An 18,292-nucleotide genomic window follows, 5' to 3' on the forward strand; every position below is an offset into this window, starting at 1 on the left:
CATTCACAAATGAAATAGTGCCTTTTGTTTTAATTATTTTTCTTCAAAAGAATTGATATACATAACCTGTTAAAAACAAAATTCCTATTACATTTTATTTTAAACAAATATAAATTTATATTATATATTGTTTTGAAAAAACAATCGAAATAAATCTACTGACTCTAAGACGACAAATTCATTACATAATTGAGTAGTTTAATCAGGAAGAAGAGGCATTTTTGAATGAGCATATAGGCTCAAAAGGTAGTCAAGATATCTAGAATTCTATTTTACCAAAAATCCTACCCTCTGATCTAACTGGATGGGCTTACATTGCAGGCTTCATAGTTTATTATTAAGCGACTAGTACTTTGCAAAAAAGATAATGATAACGATGAGTCATGAGTTACTTAATCTTATCTGTGGCCAAGAAGCTGAAGATAATTAAGGAAATTTTTTGAAGACAATTAGTATTGCCCTCCTCAAAGCCTCCGTAACTATTCCGCAGACACTGCATAGCTAACATGTGCTTACACCGATAATCACCGCATTCCGGCTTCACGGAAACGTATCCTATGGAGCAGTCATCCACACATTTAGATTGACTCCATGGGTGAGGAATAGCAACCTTCTCTATATAGGCCAAAGCTTCCTGACTGATCCATAATTAATTTAGCGATACAAAATGGACATTAGAATGAAACATCAGATTCATCTGTGCAATTTATGAAATAAGTCAGCCCTTCAAAATGTTATATATAATTTTTTTTTTCACCAACAATACCAATAGTTCATGCAATAGGATTGATATTATTGCTTGTTGTGCATGTATACGCAGTCCTTAGACTAGCTAGCTAAAATGTACTCAAACTATGAATTATGAAAGATGTCATTGTCCCGAATTCATTGTTCCCATTTGGATTGGAGTCAACAAAGGAGGGCGGAGGGCGGGCGCGGACTTTACCCGGTTAAGGAACTAATAACAAATGATTTTATTAGGGAGAAAAAAAATCTAATTTATAGGAACTACAAATATTTGAAAGATTAAAAATAAAATTTTTGTTTTATTAGAAAACATAAATGAAAAAAATTTTATTAGAAAGTAAATATAAAATTCAGATATTTATTAAAAATCACAAACATATTTTAATTTTAATTTTTAGTAAATGAATATATTAAGTCTAAGGTTCAATTGAAAAAAAAAATATAAAATAAGAAAATCAAAATCAAGAAAAATTATAATTTAACCTAAAATTACAATTTCTATTGGTTCTGGACCAAAAGGCATGGTCTCTAGCTAACATGTTGATCCAATAACAATGAAGGCCAGTCTCGCTCACAATTTTGAGCAAATGTGTGAGTGTGTATAAACTTTCGTAATTAATTCTTTTGATAAAAAAAATTCTATATTATTATTTCTATCATAATATTGTTAAAATTTATCAAAGTCAATAACTAATTATGATGATAAATTGTAAACACAATTCATATCGGTAGAATAAACAAATCTCTTATCACGTTCGATTTTATCAGAGTGGATATATTGACTAAAAAGAAGGAAAGTTATTATCTTGAGCTCAACGAAGGAAGAGTGATTATATTTCAGTATCATTGTAATAAAAACAAAAGTGTTGATATTTAGTATTCCTCTTTGACATTTGACCTTGGTTGAAAGCTTGCTTCAACTTGATAACTACTCTTCATCACCCGAGTTGTATTCATAACTGAAGGAATTGATTCCAAATGGTATATTCATTGACGTAGAGTTGCTTTGAAGATGATGATGAAGTTTTCTGAGTTATACTAAGTTTAGTCCTATGATCCATTTGTCAACTTGAGAGTGAGACCTTCTGATTATAGTTAGCTGTTATAAGTAAATTATTTGAGAACTGAAGGGCAGCCTCCATTTTAGAATTACAAAAAAAGTATACATGATTACACACACAAAATTAAGAATGTTACCTGTCATTTGTTGACAGATTATGGTCTCATTTTTGCAGACTTCATACAACCCATATATTCACCAACCTGATGATTTTTATGATCTCATTGTCCACAAGCGCGTTGTAATGATATATCAATAAAATAACATGTTGCCTTCTATCACCATCACGATTTCCTTCCAAGTTAATGGATAGATAACATATGTAATTATGTATATATATTTCTAGTGGGAAAAGTACTTATAGAAGACTTACTTACCTCATGTTAATAAATAGGTAAACTCAGCAGAAAGGTCAAATCTGGAAAACACTAGCCAGCTGGGATAAGGAATAGTACCAAATTTGAAGGCACCTGTAAGAAATGGCAGACAACAGAAGAGCAAAACGAAACAAGGGTTTGAATGATGAAATTGAGCAACTATACGCATGATCTTTTTTTCTTTTTTTTTCTACTGCAGTTAAGTATACGCATGATCAAAAGTACCTTTTGTAAGGAACTCCGTTTAGGCAACTAATTCTGTTTTATTTCAGAATGGAGAAAACCATATCAAAACTTCTAAGTCACCAGGAGAAGCTACAAACATAAAGTAAAAAGGCAATATTAGTTATAAAAATATTATGCACACAAGTAAAATGTTATAAGGAAATTATTTGAAGTAATCAAAGGAAAACGCCAAGAACCTATAGTTATCTGCCATGTTCCATTTTAGGGCTACATGAACAATGATCCTTGCTTTCAGAAACTCTTCATTCACTCCGAGAGATCCAGAGAAGGAAAAATGTACAGATAACAAAATAAAAATAAAAATAATCAGAAGAAAAATTCAACTATGTTTTTACATGATGATGAGTTGTTTTATCTTTGTAATTGATGAGTTTATTCATATCTTTCACTTTTTTCTCAAACAAAATGAAGTGAAAAGAGAAATCTAGCTACTAATATACAATAACGATTATGATTATTTTGTATCTCAGTTTTTACACTCATATTTATCAGTCTTTGTTTTTTATCGCATAGATCTATCTCATCCTCCCTTTCTCTTTTTTTTTTTTTCCTATATATTAGGTTAGGTGTTTAAACCAAAGAGTACTGACACGATTCTTATTCATATTCATACAATTAGTAAGAGCAAGTTAATCAATGCTGGCACAGAAACAGGAAGCAGAAAAACTAGTGTAGAATTCATAAAGAGGATACAATATATAAGCTCACTCGATCTGCAGTTACACGGGGAGTCGAGAAATTTAACGAGGACAAAGGGAAAGGAAAAAAAGTTAGAAGGGAAATAAAGAGAAAACAAATGATTCGAGATTGACAGGAAGAAAAGAGAGCACGCACGGCAAAGGTATGTGTTGATATAATTGCAGCATGTGCTCCCTTTCTTCTGTCAATCTCCCAAAGCTTGTTGAGTTGATCGAGCATGCCCTAATAATACTGATATGTGTTCAGATTAAATGATTTGCACATTCACATAATAACATAGTAATTCTGATGGTGGAGGAAGATAAAGAAGAGAAGACAACGTGGGTAATTGATGACATGATGGGACGTTAAGGAAGGAAAAAGGGCAACCCAAAAAGTTGAGTCATGAGAGAAGCACTAGTTAGGTTAGGTGTCGAATGAATATTGGTCCATGTACCTGTAAAATACTCCTATAGAAACTACTCTACTAGTTACTGCCCACGTACGGTTGAGTTTGACTGCTTATGTAGTATGCTTGATTCCCATTATCAACGCCTAATTTAATTTTACCCAACGCCCAAAATCACCTCAATATATGAAAATTTGGGACACGGATTCACTCACTTTGGATGTGGTGAATTTGGTCATTTTCTCTGGTTTTGTACCATAGATTTCTTTAATGGTTCAGTTTTCTCACTTGTTTTAAAAAATATTTTTAATATAAGTACTCATTTACTTTTTATATTTTAAATTTATTATAAAAATATTGTTAAACGTGTAAATTAACAGCTACAAAGTTGTTTTATTTTAACCCGTTGTCTCAAGTATTACTTAGATTGTTATATGTTGTGAAAAAAACATTGACAATGTAAAATTATAAAAAATAAATTCTTGAATTATCCCAATTTTTCTACTGTAAAAGAAATTCCTAGCAGTTTAACAGCTACTACCGGTTAAAGCGAAATGAATCTGTATCAGTTAATCTATATGTTCAATATATTTTTCTATGGTTTTAAAGTATAAAAAAATAAACAACTAAATTAATAATTAAATTAAAAATATCTTTTAAAACAAGTGGTAAAATATAGACCATTATAATCTAATAGTTCAAAACAATGGAAAGCCACCAAAGTCAATGAATCTGTTCCAAAAAATTTGCTAGGATAGACAACAAAATAAGATTTTTCTTCTTCTTCTTTTTCCTTCAAATAACGAACATCTGTTATGTTACTTAGAAAATTAATTAAATCCTTTATTTTTAAATTATTTATAACGCATATGTATCTATATATATATATATATATATTAGATTTAATATTATTTTTTTATTGTTACATGTATGATTTGTAGACAAGAATTGTAATCCCATTGTTTTATATTTTTATATAAAATAATGTGACATAATTTATCTAATATATAAAACATTTTATATAAAAGAGGAGGAAGTGTAAGGAAAGAAAAAAGAATATGCTGTTGCTATAAAAAAGAGAGTGTGTTGTCAAGCTACAAAGGGGAGTGTGCAAGGAAGAAAAAAAAGTATTTAATTAATTTGATTTTAGAAAAAGAAAAGGGAGTGTACTTAGAAGAAAAAGAGAATGAAAATATCAATCACCTTATTATTTCAATAAAACAAAGCCCAAGAGGAAGCCCAAGCACAAGTAGGGTTTTAAATATAAAGAGGAGGTGTAAGACAGGTAGGTTTTGGAGTTACAGCCGCAGCTTGAAACAGAGCAGAGCGACCTTGAAGAGCTATGGCTGTCGGAAAGAATAAGAGGATTTCCAAGGGAAAGAAGGGTGGCAAGAAGAAAGCGTTAGTGCCCATTCCCTTCTTCACTCTTTTATTCTCTCCTTTAAACTCTGATTTCTTTCTTCTTCTTCCGTGATTCCACAGCGCTGATCCCTTTGCCAAGAAAGACTGGTACGATATCAAGGCCCCTTCCCTCTTCCAGGTCAAGAATATTGGCAAAACCCTCGTCTCTCGTACCCAGGGAACCAAGGTTTTTATTTTTCTTCTCTTATTTCAAAATCCTTTCTATATAGCTCGATAATTTCATTTTTATATATGGAGTTAGGCGTATGATTGAATGGTTGTTGGGTTGGATCTGTATCTATTCACCAAAACATGTAGTAGAATTTTGTGTGCGGATTCTGTATCTCGACAACATCGTTTTAGTTTTTTTGTCTAGTTGATTATTTTCTTCTAGTATTGTAGGTTAATTGTTGGGCTATGTTGCACTTTTTTTATATACATTGTTCATTCTGGAGTGCAGTGTTTTGAATGCGTTCTTTATTTATATTACTTTACTTGCTACTGGTGATTCGGTGTACATGCAATTTAAATTGCTGAGCTTAGTTTGGGCATATATAGATGGTAATGCGATGGCTATTTTAAACAACAGATTGCATCCGAAGGACTCAAACATCGGGTTTTTGAGGTCTCATTGGCTGATCTCCAAGGGGATGAAGACCACTCCTTCAAGAAGATTCGTTTGAGAGCTGAGGACGTTCAAGGGAAGAATGTTCTGACAAACTTCTGGGTATGATGGTGGCTGGGCTTATTTTGATCACTGTTATTGACTCAGTGTTTTAATCTTATTAAGATTGTATCTTCCTAGGGAATGGATTTCACAACTGACAAGTTGAGGTCTTTGGTGCGAAAATGGCAAACTTTAATTGAAGCTCATGTGGATGTTAAGACCACTGATAATTATACATTGAGGATGTTCTGCATTGGCTTTACTAAGAGGCGTAGTAACCAGGTGAAGAGGACCTGTTATGCACAATCGAGCCAAATCAGACAGGTATAGTTACTGCAACATTCTTATTGATTTGTTTTCAATCTATTCTTTCAAATATACTGGGACTGGGATATGTTCCAACATTCTTATGGTAATTTGAACCTGTTTTTTTTATTGTGTTTCTTTTTATTGAATTAACAGAAATATAAAGGATGTAGACTAAGTTATATCAACATTTGTTATTTGTATACTCTTAGAATTGTTATTTCTTTTGCTCCACATTGTCCTCAATCTTCTGGATTTTGCATTGATCTTGACAAATGGAAAATGGCTTCTGTCTCTTTTTATCTTGTTTTCTCTGTTCTTTATTGGATGGGGATATTGCATATCTAATAGTGTAAAACATACCTTTATCTTTTTCAGATTCGCAGGAAGATGAGAGAGATAATGGTCAACCAAGCAACAGCATGTGATTTGAAAGAATTGGTGCGCAAGTTCATCCCCGAAATGATTGGAAAGGAGATTGAGAAGGCAACATCTAGCATCTATCCTCTACAGAATGTGTTCATTCGTAAAGTTAAGATCCTTAAAGCTCCAAAGTTTGATCTTGGAAAACTGATGGAGGTATGTCCTTTTTATTGCAAATTTTCTTATACCTATGTTTATTATGTCTAATGAATGTTACAGTGAGTTCTTGATTTTTGTAGCTGAATAGAAAGGGTCAATCAATGTGGAATTTATTGAGTTGTACTGTGATATGTTGACCATTGTTCAATTAATGAATCATTTGGAATATAAGCAATTCTTCAAGAATTTTCTTCCATTTTTTTTGGGTGCAAGCACGCAGTTTAAAACCTGGTTCAGTGGTGTGGTATATGATACTTTGGTTTTTGATCCTTGTAGGTTCATGGGGATTACTCTGAAGATGTTGGTGCCAAGGTGGACAGACCTGCCGATGAAACATTGGCTGAGGAAGCCACTGAAGTAGTTGGGGCTTGATCTGGCTCATAATGCATTTTTGTTATTTTAGAATTCCTGTTTCTCTTACAAATATTAATTTTCAGTTTTGTTTTAATATTTAGAAACACATTTGTTGCAAATCTAAATCTGGATTTTTGTTTTGTCAAGGTTTTTTGGTACAACCCAATAACTAAACACGGTATGAAGACGAGAAATTTTCTTATTGTCTTGTTAGTTGCATTTTCTCATCTCTGAATTCGTGCGCAATCTATTGAAAACCCAATTTGCTCGGCAAAGTATAATAATATAATAATAATAAACGTATTGCGAATTTATTTATGACTTTGTTGAAATATACTCCACTTGTATTACTATAGGGTTTTGGAAATGCTTTGACGTTAAGATTAAGATTTGTTGTAATATTAAGTGGTCCTATTTTAAATCTGATAATTCCAGTTAATCTTAAAAGTTCCAAATTTTGGTAATTCCAGATATATTAAATTTAAATTTAAGCCGGAAATTTTTCCAACCAAACGCTCCCTAAGTTTATCGGATTTTTTCCATTAAGTTTATCTAATTATAATCACATTTATTAATTCTCAAAATTAGTTTCTACAAGGGTACAAAAAATGAGAAGGGCAAAATTTTAATTCCAAAGGACTAATTTTGAATAATAAATAAGAAAGAGGACTTTCTCTTCAGAGTGAATTATATTATTTTTCCGAAATTTGACAGCGACTAAAAATGAATGAAATTTTAAGAAAGGCTAAATTTGTAACTTCAGTTTTTACAGGCAAATTCTAAGCTGGACTCTCAGATACGTGGTCCACTGGTAAATCATTAGTTTTCCTATTTTTTAATATGTTAAAAGTCTATTTTACCCTAAGAAAAAAAAATCTAATTTCTACGATTTTATCTTCCGCTCCACCTTCAACCTTGACCGTGTCAACGCCACGAAGCTACATCCAGAGATTTGCGGCAGCAACAACGCCGTCGATGATGACTTGGCATCCGGGAGATGCTGGGTCTATGCGCCGCCGCCGCCGCCGTCGTCGAGAATCTTCATTGTAGCATCCAGGACCAGGAGCACTGTGCGACTTTCTTCCTCTTCCCTTCCTCGCACTTCTCTTTTGCTTGTCCAACGATGACGGTGTTCGTAACCAGAACTATACCTGCTATTGCCGTGCCGCGACGGCGCGGCTTTTCTCACTCACCCATACCCTGCCAAGCCACCCAAACGACGCATGCTTCCATTTTCCTCTTGCCGTGCTTCCAGTGGATATTTAATTTTCAAATTGATAATTGATAATCATTTCGTATCACCCAAGATTGGATTTTTATTTATTTTTAATTGATAATTGAGTGATGCATTTGCTACTTGAGGTTCCATTGCTGAAGTGGTTGTGGTATTGAAGTTTTTATTTGTTCAGTTGAGATACTGAAGTTTGGGTGTGTAAATTTCTACTCATAATATAATTTATATATCAAATTAATCTTAATCTTGACTGCCCCTTTCAAAGCTAAAATTGACATTTCCTTCTCGAAAAACGCTCCTTATACACAAGAGGAATGAAGATGACCTTGCCGGGTAACCATAAACAAATTTTCCTGAAAAATCTTTGGCATTATCTAAATATTCATTCCAAATTAAACATGATATGATAAAATGACATCTGAGTGGTAAAACAAATTAAGGAAATGAAAGGTGAGGATCAGAAGATGACCATACTTGCCGAGAATTCCCTCCTCTCTGAGACCCAACATTGAAGACATCAACAAGAGCTTCAAGCCTCTCCATTCTCCAAGTTTGGCAACTCAGTGAAAGCAGCCTTCCGCGGATCTGTTCCTTGAGGCATATTGCTCTGCACCATAGAAACTTGCTTGCTACATTCTGGATGGATCTTTGCTGCTGTAAGGATCCCAAGAACAATAACTGGCCCCCTTTTCATCACTGCTCCACACCATGAGATCATCCAGGTCTGAACCTGAAGGAGTCCAAGACATATTTCACCCAAATCAACGCTTTCTCCATAGTTGCCAGAAAGAAAGGAAGGCAGGCTGCAGTCTGCCATCGTTGACTATTCAGGCCGCCCAAAGAAGATGACTAGACCATGCTTTCTAGTCAATCAAGATTTAAAAGGTTTGAAGAAAAAAAATTATAAAATTAATATTTTTTATTTTAAAAAAAAAAAGATTGAAGAGAAAAGAAATTACAATATTATGATTATTGTGGCAAAGATAGTCAAGCCTACAAAATAGCAAGTTTAATAATTTAGAAAAATTAACTAATTTCTTTCCAAATGTGAGATAAGAAAGTCATTTTGACTAACAATTCAGATGATGACTGTATATGTCTCTTAACCAAATGATTCAGTATTCATGTGTTTACCGTCTCACTTTTATTAACACATAGCATAAGTTAACGAAACTTAAAACCAAGAAGAAAGGAAATTCTCAATACACGTTCTGAAAAGAAGGAAATTATACGGTGCAAAATAATTATTGCACCGAGAGTTTTATTGACTATTACAATGCAATTCTTCATACAAGTCACTCAGTACAATTCTTTCGGAAGATAAAGCATACATACAGATGTGAAAGAAGTTGATATAATCAGATAAGCCTAAACTGAATGATCTCTTATTTCTTCTTAGGCAAACCTTCAATTTTACTAGCTATGTTAACAATTGATACGCTAGTTATAGAAACATCACAAACAAAGAAAGTGCTCATAACATACATGCTGTGTCTGACTTAGTCCTCATTAGTTGAAGGCCTTGAACATCCACAAGCACATCCCTTACGGCGCCTTCTGTTATTTTTCCTTCCAATGCGAATAAAGTCCTTCAGCAACACACCTGTTGGTCTAGTGTTTTTGTTTTTGCATTTGTTGTTCTTCACATCAGCCAATTTGAGCAGAATATACTGGATGTTCTGCACCTCAAACTGCAACCTTCCTATCTGTTCAGAACCTCTTCGAGCCTGTTCTGTTAGCTTTTTTCTTTGCCCGTGTCCTCCTTGCTTTTCCATCTGCATTGTGTTTGTGTCTGAAGATGAGGATGTGCACTCTTCAATATCCTTTGCCAGTTGATCATATATGCCTATTTGTTGCATGACAGCTTCCTCAACATCTTCTATATGCCTTTTCACTGTTTCATACTCAATCTCATTTACCTTGCTGCTTTTCTTCTGTGTCTCTGGTTTCTTCTTCAAGTCTTGTAGTGTCATTTTAAGAATGGCAAGCTTCTGAGAATCGGAGGCAAGCCTCTCCAAAATTTTCCTCTTGCTATCTTCACTTGTCGTCTCTTTTCGAGTCTTCCACAACTCTAGCTTGTCAACCCCTAATTCCTTCTCTGTCTCCAATTCTGAAGAGTAATTTTGACATCTTTCTGACTCATGGCATGTAATTACATCCTCTATTGAAACAGAATTATGTTTACTTTCTTCTGTAACATCATGCTGATCAGTTTCACATAGCTCAAGCATATGATCATTGCACCTAGTGTGATCTCTCTTGCAATACTTGTTGGAGTCTGGATCATCCTTGTAGTCATCAAGAGGAATGTCTATCATTATCAACCTTTTCTGAGATTTTGTTCTCCATGCATTATTGCCACGTTTGCTGTTGTCTTTCTTAATTTTCATCACCACTTTTCTGTCGTCAATTTCTGGATACGTGCCAACTTCCAAATTTGAATGCTCAGTCATTTCTGTAACAGCTTCTGCTTTGACATTTGTGGTCAAACTTTCCTCCTCCACATGTCTTTCAAGTTCTTCCATCATTAACTTTTCAACTGCTCTAATCCTTGTCTGCATGCTCAGCAAATCTGTAACCCCATCTGGTGTTAAGGTGCTTTCATTTCCTTTTAAACTTCGATAGCTATTTGCTTCTTGGAGACAAATCTCAGTCACTACATCCTGGAAAAACATTCGCGATAGACATGGATAAATAGAAAATATAAGTGAACTGCATAAGCTGTTTTGACAAGAGACGAGGAAGAAGCAAATACAAGTACATAATATCTGGGTGAAACAAGATGATACCTTCTGTTCTATGTTGCCTACGGCAAAAGTTTTATTGGTCAAAAGAAAGTAAGTGTGCTCTAGAGATGCAAAATCCTCTTTCAAAGAAGTAATTGTTGGAGTGTATGCAGATAGCTGCCCCTTCAGTCCTCTAATTTCCTTTTCCAGTAAACCGATTCTTTCTATCATTTGTTCAATCACCAAGCCTTTCCCTGCACTTTCATCATCAAGTCTCTTGCAAACTCCAGTAAGCTCAGTGACCTTGCCTTTCAGCAGTTCTTCACTAATGGATGAAATCTGAAGCTCCAAATAGAACGAAGCTGCCTCAGCCTCACAATGTTGGCATTCATTTGTTTTGTCCTGCAACTCTGTATTCAGTGCTTGTTCTCTAGCCTTGTGTTGCTCAACTTCATGAAGTAATGATCTCATCACGGACTGAAAGCTTCTATTTTCTTCATTAAGGTGTTCAATTTCTCTTTTCTGATTCATGCCATTTTCTGATAGTTCAAGAATCTGCCTGTCTAGGTTTTCTCTGGTCAATCTTGATTCTTTTTTATCCATCTTCATCTCCTCAATATATCTACAAAACTCCCCATTCAATTTCTCTGCAGCCTTCAGCCTAGTCTCCGTTTCTAGAAGCTCTATATCTTTCTTCTTGAGAAGATTCTCTGAATTTTCAACTTGATGACTTAAACGGCAATTTGCATTTTTTATTTCCTGCAGCTCTTTATCCATCCTCTTAGTAGCCTCATTCAGATAAACATTCTCTTCTTCTTTCACCTCAAACTTCTTCCTTAACACACCAAGTTCCTGATTGAGGTCACCGTTTAAACGGCTAAGATTGCTGCTGAGATGTTCAGAAAGTGCTTCTTGTTCGATGACTTTCTGGGTGAGAAAGCTCTCATAAACCAAGTTGAGGTTGCTTAGAGCTAGTACCTTATGAAGTATTACACTGTTTTCATCTTCAGCCACGGACATTGCATCTTTGAGGTCCAAAACACTCCTAAGCAGTGAATTTTTCTCCTCAAGCATCATATTATTTTCTTCCTGAAACACTTGATTTTTTGTCTGCAAATCTATCAACTCTGCATGCAGGGCTGCCAATTTGGACTTTGATGCATTGTCTCTTTCTTCTCCTTTGGCCACTTCAGTCCTCAGTTGCCTGTTCTTCTCTAGAAGATCAACCTTCGCTTTCTGCAACATTGAATTCTTCTGTCTCGTTTTCTCGAAGTCTTGCTCCATGATCTTTTTCTCTGACTCCATTTTTTCTCTCTCAGATCGATTTTGCTCAAGTGAAGTTAGGAGGACAGAATTCTCTACAAGGAGCTGCTGCTTCTCTTCTTGGCTTTTCACATAAGAACTTTTCAAGTCCTCAATGTTGTCCAAAATATGCAATATAGGCATTTCCTCTTGCTTGATTCCTTTGTCGTGCACACCATATGGATCAATCTGAAGAGCCCCACACACTTGATGAATAGCCATTTTAAGCTTTCTAATTTCATGTAACAAAAACTCTTCTTCCATCAGTTGCATAAAGTTTTCAGTCTCCAACTCAGAAATAACTTTGTAAGAAAATTTTGATGCCTCAACATGCTTTTCACATTCAGTTAACAAAGCCAAGTTCTTCTGCTCCAGATCTTCTATACAACTTTGCAAAATGAACATCTCCATCTGAGCATTTACAGCTTTGTCAACTTCTTTTTCAAATTCAATCTTCCCCAACCGCAGTTCTTCCTGTAGTGCATGGAAAAGATTCTCCAAATTTGTCAGTCGGACTTCGCTCAAGTGTTTATGATTTGCATGCTTTTGCTTTTGCACCAAAATTGAAGCACGGATCTCTTCTACTTGGTTGCCAGTGCTTTCTTTGTCCTTCTCCGAGTCAGCATATTTTTCTTCTAATTTTGTAAACATCTTTTCCAGGTTACTTAGTTTAGCCTCAACACTTTCCAACTGAGATACCAGGATGCTTCTTTCGCTTAGGAGATTGTACTTCTCATCATTTAGCAACTTGCAGAATTCTTCCAAGTCAGTTGATTTAGCCTTCAAATCTTCCAGCTCAATCTTCGAATCAGAGAGGGACTTCTCCAACAAGGCATTCTTCTCCAATAGCTTCTGCATACTTTCAGTGACTATTTGTAACTGTGAAAATAGAGCTGATTTCTCATCAACGGCCATAGATTTTTCTTCCTGGAGAACTTGGCAGGACTCTTGAAATTTCCTCACTGTTGCTCTTAATCCATCCAATTCATCATTTAATCTTGAGAGAGAAAATTCCATAAATTCATTCTCTATCAAAAGTTCATCCATGTCCTTTGACTTTTCACGAAGAGCTTCTTTCGCATTACGTTCCATCTTGCAGACCTCCTTTAGATTTGAGTTCTCATTTTGCAAATCTTTCACAGATGCTGCAAAACATTTAGGATCCAAGCCTAAAGTCTGTAGTTGTCCCAGCATAGCGTGATATCTATTATTCAAGTGCTGGATATCATTCTTTATTTGATGAGCTTCCTGCTGGAGGGCATTGCTTTCTTCAGAGTTTACAACAAACTCCCGTTCCAGTTTCTCTTTGATCTCCTTTAATTTAGAGATTTCCGTTTGCTGTCTTCTTAACAGTGACCTAGTGGAAGAGAAAGTAATTTCATTCAGGGTCCTGTTTTCTTCCACATTCTCTTGCATTTCTTCCTTAAAAACACCCTGTTTCGGAAGCTCCAAATCCTTCAACAACTGAAGCCCATATTTAAGCTCCATTACAAGACTTCCTTGCTCCTGTTGTGACTTAGAGTACAACATCTGCAGAGTCTGTAGAGTGGATTCAATTTCAAGAAAGTGAGAATGCTCCTCCTGCATTAGAGTCTGGAGCCTCTCTATCTCAGCATGCTTCTCTAAAAGTGCTTGATCCTTCATAGCTATCCTCTGCAGCAGATTTTCAGCCTCTAGCCGAAGAGATTGATTTGATTTCTCCAACATATCACAATGTTCTTCAGCAGTCTTAAGTTTTTCAGCCCCTTTCTCAATTTCTCTATTTAGTTTTTCAGAATTTTCTTGTGCAAGCAAAATTTCATTCTCCATTTTAGATATCTTCTCCAAGCATTGATGGTAAAGGACAGCTAAAGATTCTTTCTCTCCATTCAGTTCAGCAAGATTTTTTCTCAGTGCTTTAACTTCCAGTTCAGCTTTTTCAAGTTGCTCACTTAACATCCTGGAATTCTCCTCAGCAAGGGTTATCTTGGCCTCCAAAACTGAAATATTTTCAACACACTGCTTGTATCTAAGAAAACCAGCATCTTTCTGAGCTTCCAACTGGCCTAGTTCTTGCCTTAGAATTTTGGCTTCAAGTTCAGCCTTAGAAGTTTTCTCATCAAATTCCTTGGCATCCAGCTGGGCAAGAGATAACATAGTCTCCAGTTTAGCAATACTTTCTAGGCACTGATTGTACTGAACTTGACCAGCTTCCTTCTCAGATTTTAGCTGTGCCAGCGCTTCCTTCAACACTCTAGTTTCAATTTCAGCTTTACTCGCTCTTTCATCAAGGCCTCCAGCATCTTTTTGTGCCTTATTGAGATCTCTTTCCATTTCGGATAACTTGTCCATACTCTTCTGATACTGAAGAAAGATAGCATCCTTGTCAGACTGTATTTTGGCCAGGCCTTTCCTCAAGGTTTGAACTTCACTATCTGCTTTCTCCGCATGCTCAGACTCGCAATAATTCGGACAAGGCACTCCTGGTGTGTGTGATTCAACACACGGCGACGAATCATCGGTCAGCATGTAATGTTCTTCTGCAATTGTTTTGTGGGCATGGCGTAGCTCTCCCATTGCATGATCGTATCTCTCAGCTAAAGCACGGTATGCTCGGTAGAACTCCTCCACTAATTTCATGAGCTCCGGACGCTTCTTATAGTACATTTCTGCCCTCCTTGCAAATGAATCTGCTTCCTCATCAATGAGCTTTATCATTGCTTTGACTTTGGTATCTATGTCTGCATAAACATAACAGAAGCATGGACACGAATCAATCAACCCTCATTTCCTTAATTACTCGCACTTGTATATTATAGTTATAGCATCTTTGACGCATTATAACAACAGGATTTATTATTTAAAAATAATCACATAACTTCTAATGCCACACAGTCGACCAGCGAGTCTATAAAAAGTAAAATTGGTTCAACATTTGTGTTTAGAATAAGCACCCCGACAAAAGGAAATCTTGTACAAAACGCCATTTCCGTTCTCTGTCTTCTTCACATTTATATTCTTAGATTCACAAAGTATTTCATGCCATCTCGTAAGTAAATAAATAACTAATTCATCCTAACTAAGTTGGTTACCATTATTTAATTATATCAATCTCATTTAAAATATTTTTTTAAAACTATTCTGCATCAGAACTTGATATTAAAAATAAATAAAAATAAAATCTCAATTAAATAAAAGATATTTAAGAAATGATTTCGTTAATAAAGTGAAATTAATTGAAATTTATATATATTTGAGACTAGCGGATATGAAGTTTTTTTCCTCATATTTGAAACGATACGAAATATTGTTATTTCAATTTTACAAAAGGGAGAGTTAGAAAAAAAAAAAAATTCTCGTATCTGATTTGGCTGATATGGTGTTCCACTTCCTTTTTTATTTTTTTTAAAAAAAACTGAAAAATAATTAAGAATCATATTTATCAATTAAGTTTGAGCCTTTATCTCCATCATTAATTTAAACGTAATGAATTCCAATTTCATGATTATGTTAGCATCCAAACAGCAAAATGCAAAGTGTATATATCATTCCTGCTAGGTAGTTGAAGGCTCAGACTTTTGTCTTTTAGAAGCCTGATGATGATAAATAGACATAATAATGATTTTATGACACAATGGAAGAGGAAATTTGATTTCAACACCAAAAAAGTTACTACCAACCAAGTATAGATCCGAAAGGATCGGCCGAAGGATGCTGTAATGAAATTGGGTCATGCTAAGCAGCCTAAAGCTTGTGAGAGAAAAACTATTGAGCATTTACAAAATTGTTTGAGTAGGCTATACGGGGCCACACGCATTTATATGATATTAATATTGATTTACCATGAAAACTGTTAACAACATTTGAGCAGCTCAAGCCTATTTTCCCAGACATGGACATCAAAATCTGATTCCAAAAATGCTACAGGCTATTGTCTTGCTACTTCCATGTGAATAATGATCTTTATAAACTTTGTTATAGTGAATTAGTGTATGAATGTATTCTGATGAATTTTGGATTAAAAATAAATAAGTTAGCATGCGTAGTATAGAAAATTTATGGACCTCTATTGTGGTCTCAAATTGTTCCTTCCTCTGAAAGCTCCCTGAATGATATTTTCCAGGGCTTTCTATCTGTTGCGGATTTTAGAAAGTTATTCACTTGGTAGATCTTAATGTGCAAAGTTAATTTCAACTAAATAAGCTCTGGTTCTGTTTTTTGGTCTTCTTGTTATGGAATAGAACGCAAAGTTGCTAACCAGATAATGTAACAAGTTCAAACAATATATTCAGATTCCTCTAGCATAATTGTAGAAACACATAAATACAGGGAGAGAGAGACCTGCAAGGTTTTCCTGAAGCCATTTTGAATTCTTTGGTAGGTGGCTATCCCACCACCAAGAATACGAGCGCCGGGACTCGGAATGAGACAAAGTTGCCATGACTACAGCAAAGAACAACAACACAGCTAGTTTTGATTTGGCTAAAGCTTGATATTGGATCTAGGCAAACACTACAAGATCATAGATTTCCACCACCAGAATCTTTCTAATTTGAGACTGTTCAGGACTGTTTCACCATGTCTGGTACCTAACTACCTATCATCAAATCAAATAAATGTTAACATTAGTACATTTGATAAGAATTGCTCCAGATTCATGAGAAATCCAACTTTACTCCCATGACTTAATGTATAAGAAAGTTGCAAACTCTTTCTATTCTATTACCTGCCAAATTGGACACAGCTCCAGTTGATCAGTTTTGGGAACTTCAGGTTTCAGCTGTTCAGACAATGGGTGACTGCCACAAAGGAAGGAACAAGAAAGAGTTAGCAAGAGGGGCCAGAGCTTAGCATGAAATATCAAATGCGTAGTAGAAGCACCAATTCTACATCATGATGAATTGTACTAGATAAATATTTATAAATGCAAAATAAGGTTCCGAAATCCAGGCACAAACAGAAGTTACATTTTCTATCTTGCTTTAATTATGAATGGATAGGAGAAATTTGCCCTCAAGCAAGAGCAATTTCTATGATCAAACAACAGACCCTGAAGGTGAACCGGAAAAAAATGCACTCACCAAATGACCGACAAAAATGTTAAGAGCAGAGGAAATATATATATATATATATATATATATATATATATATATATATATATATATATATATATATATGTGGTAGTAGGATCCTATGCAAATTGATCCATGATCATGAGGAGTTAAAGGAGAAGGGAAGAAATAGAGAAAAAAAGTTATAGGCTCGGAAAAGAAAGGGCACATCTAAAGTTAGTCATCATGAGCAAAAGCCTGTATGAGATCAAGTACTTACCAAGTGAACGAACTTGATCAACTACAACTTCAAGGAACAAAATACCATCAAACCAAGCAAAAGGGTGTCCAGAAAACCATAAAGAAAGTATCGTGCTTTGGACCAATTGGGATCAACCACAGCCCAGAACGATGAAATCTGACAATGGGATCTTCATCAACAGCTTTGATGCTGTAAACAGAATCCCCAGCAGCTGCAAAACTTCCATTTTACCCCATTTTTTTTCTCAATCTCAGACACCAAAATGGAAAACTTTGAAGTGGGGTATTGGCAATATAGAATTGTGTCGTGTCGGCTCTGACTCTGTGTGTATATATGACTCATCAACTGTAAAAAGGACAACGGACACAGACAGAACACGGAAAAGTATCGAGTGTTGTGGTTTAGATAATCATCTTGTTTTGGGAGCGATTATTATAATAATTAACGTTACAGTATCCTCTAAGGAAAGGATGCGTGCGAATGCATAGCAAGCAGTGTCCACCATTTCAACAAACATTAATGGGATCCAAAACCATGATTATGTTCTAATCACCATAATCAATTTGGGATATTAGACATTATAAAACGGTCGTATTCTTCAGGTTTGTGTGGCCTGTCTGTCTTCCATTGCATTATTCACCCGTCCTTAGTTTCAAGTGTGAAGGAAAAACGGTGCCCAAGTTTGACTATTCCTTTGCACACTCGTGTTTCTCCCTCATCATCCCCGGGAATCAAGGAATTTCATTTTTAGAAAGATTTTTTTTTCTTTTATATCTAATTAAATGAATTATGAGGAGGATCAGAAGAAACTCCAAAGGAGTATGAGTATGGGAAGAAATTCTTTTGAACTAAGCGAATCTCTTCTTTATATATATATATTATAATGAAAATTATTAATATCATTTATTAAA

General features: G+C 35.0%; 2 protein-coding genes, 1 long non-coding RNA gene and 1 other non-coding gene across 10 annotated transcripts; 1 reads left to right on the forward strand and 3 right to left on the reverse strand.

Moving 5' to 3' along the window:
* Positions 1 to 28: 28 nt before the first annotated feature.
* Positions 29 to 3,513, reverse strand: LOC121173012 (uncharacterized). Of its 4 annotated transcripts, none has more exons than XR_005887058.1 (4): positions 2,607 to 3,513; positions 2,410 to 2,499; positions 1,945 to 2,277; positions 29 to 638 (listed from the first exon to the last, which is right to left on the reverse strand). It is a non-coding gene; the product is annotated as an uncharacterized lncRNA (long non-coding RNA). The 4 variants fall into 4 exon arrangements; XR_005887056.1 differs by lacking the exon at positions 29 to 638 and having other exon boundaries at positions 1,169 to 2,101; positions 2,185 to 2,277; XR_005887057.1 differs by lacking the exon at positions 29 to 638 and adding an exon at positions 1,169 to 1,832.
* On the reverse strand, positions 3,228 to 3,327 carry MIR156P (microRNA MIR156p). The gene has a single exon (NR_126649.1). It is a non-coding gene; the product is annotated as a microRNA MIR156p (primary transcript).
* Positions 3,514 to 4,738: 1,225 nt separating the features above from the next.
* LOC100808747 (40S ribosomal protein S3a-like) lies at positions 4,739 to 7,054 on the forward strand. The gene is made up of 6 exons (NM_001252929.3): positions 4,739 to 4,918; positions 5,000 to 5,105; positions 5,508 to 5,645; positions 5,724 to 5,909; positions 6,270 to 6,470; positions 6,750 to 7,054. Exons 1-6 carry the CDS (start codon positions 4,860 to 4,862, stop codon positions 6,843 to 6,845), a joined length of 786 nt encoding a protein of 261 aa, NP_001239858.1. The 5' UTR covers positions 4,739 to 4,859; the 3' UTR covers positions 6,846 to 7,054.
* A 1,153-nt stretch (positions 7,055 to 8,207) lies between these two features.
* LOC100800597 (protein NETWORKED 1A) lies at positions 8,208 to 18,119 on the reverse strand. 4 transcript variants are annotated; one of them, XR_005887059.1, is made up of 7 exons: positions 17,400 to 18,119; positions 16,795 to 16,867; positions 16,410 to 16,665; positions 10,851 to 14,809; positions 9,547 to 10,724; positions 8,536 to 8,791; positions 8,208 to 8,414 (listed from the first exon to the last, which is right to left on the reverse strand). XR_005887059.1 is itself a non-coding variant. In XM_041006514.1 (6 exons), the coding sequence occupies exons 3-5, from the start codon at positions 16,507 to 16,509 to the stop codon at positions 9,561 to 9,563; spliced, it is 5,223 nt and encodes a 1,740-aa protein (XP_040862448.1). In that variant the 5' UTR covers positions 16,510 to 16,665; positions 16,795 to 16,867; positions 17,400 to 18,119; the 3' UTR covers positions 8,208 to 8,791; positions 9,547 to 9,560. The 4 variants fall into 4 exon arrangements, 3 of the variants coding, with proteins under 3 accessions (XP_040862448.1, XP_006590406.1, XP_014619211.1); XM_041006514.1 differs by having other exon boundaries at positions 8,208 to 8,791; XM_006590343.4 differs by having other exon boundaries at positions 8,208 to 8,924.
* Positions 18,120 to 18,292: the final 173 nt, after the last annotated feature.

The sequence above is a fragment of the Glycine max genome, chromosome 11, assembly GCF_000004515.6.
Source record: "Glycine max cultivar Williams 82 chromosome 11, Glycine_max_v4.0, whole genome shotgun sequence".
Classification (NCBI taxonomy): Eukaryota; Viridiplantae; Streptophyta; class Magnoliopsida; order Fabales; family Fabaceae; genus Glycine; species Glycine max.

Coding starts and splice junctions, on each gene's coding strand:
- LOC100808747 (NM_001252929.3), top strand. CDS start 4,860: ATGGCTGTCGGAAAGAATAAGAGGATTTCCAAGGGAAAGAAGGGTGGC. Junction 5,646..5,723: donor ATGTTCTGACAAACTTCTGG/GTATGATGGTGG, acceptor GTATCTTCCTAG/GGAATGGATTTCACAACTGA. Junction 6,471..6,749: donor ATCTTGGAAAACTGATGGAG/GTATGTCCTTTT, acceptor TGATCCTTGTAG/GTTCATGGGGATTACTCTGA.
- LOC100800597 (XM_041006514.1), bottom strand. CDS start 16,509: ATGGCAACTTTGTCTCATTCCGAGTCCCGGCGCTCGTATTCTTGGTGG. Junction 14,810..16,409: donor GCTTCAGGAAAACCTTGCAG/GTCTCTCTCTCC, acceptor ATGTTTATGCAG/ACATAGATACCAAAGTCAAA. Junction 10,725..10,850: donor TAGGCAACATAGAACAGAAG/GTATCATCTTGT, acceptor ATGTTTTTCCAG/GATGTAGTGACTGAGATTTG.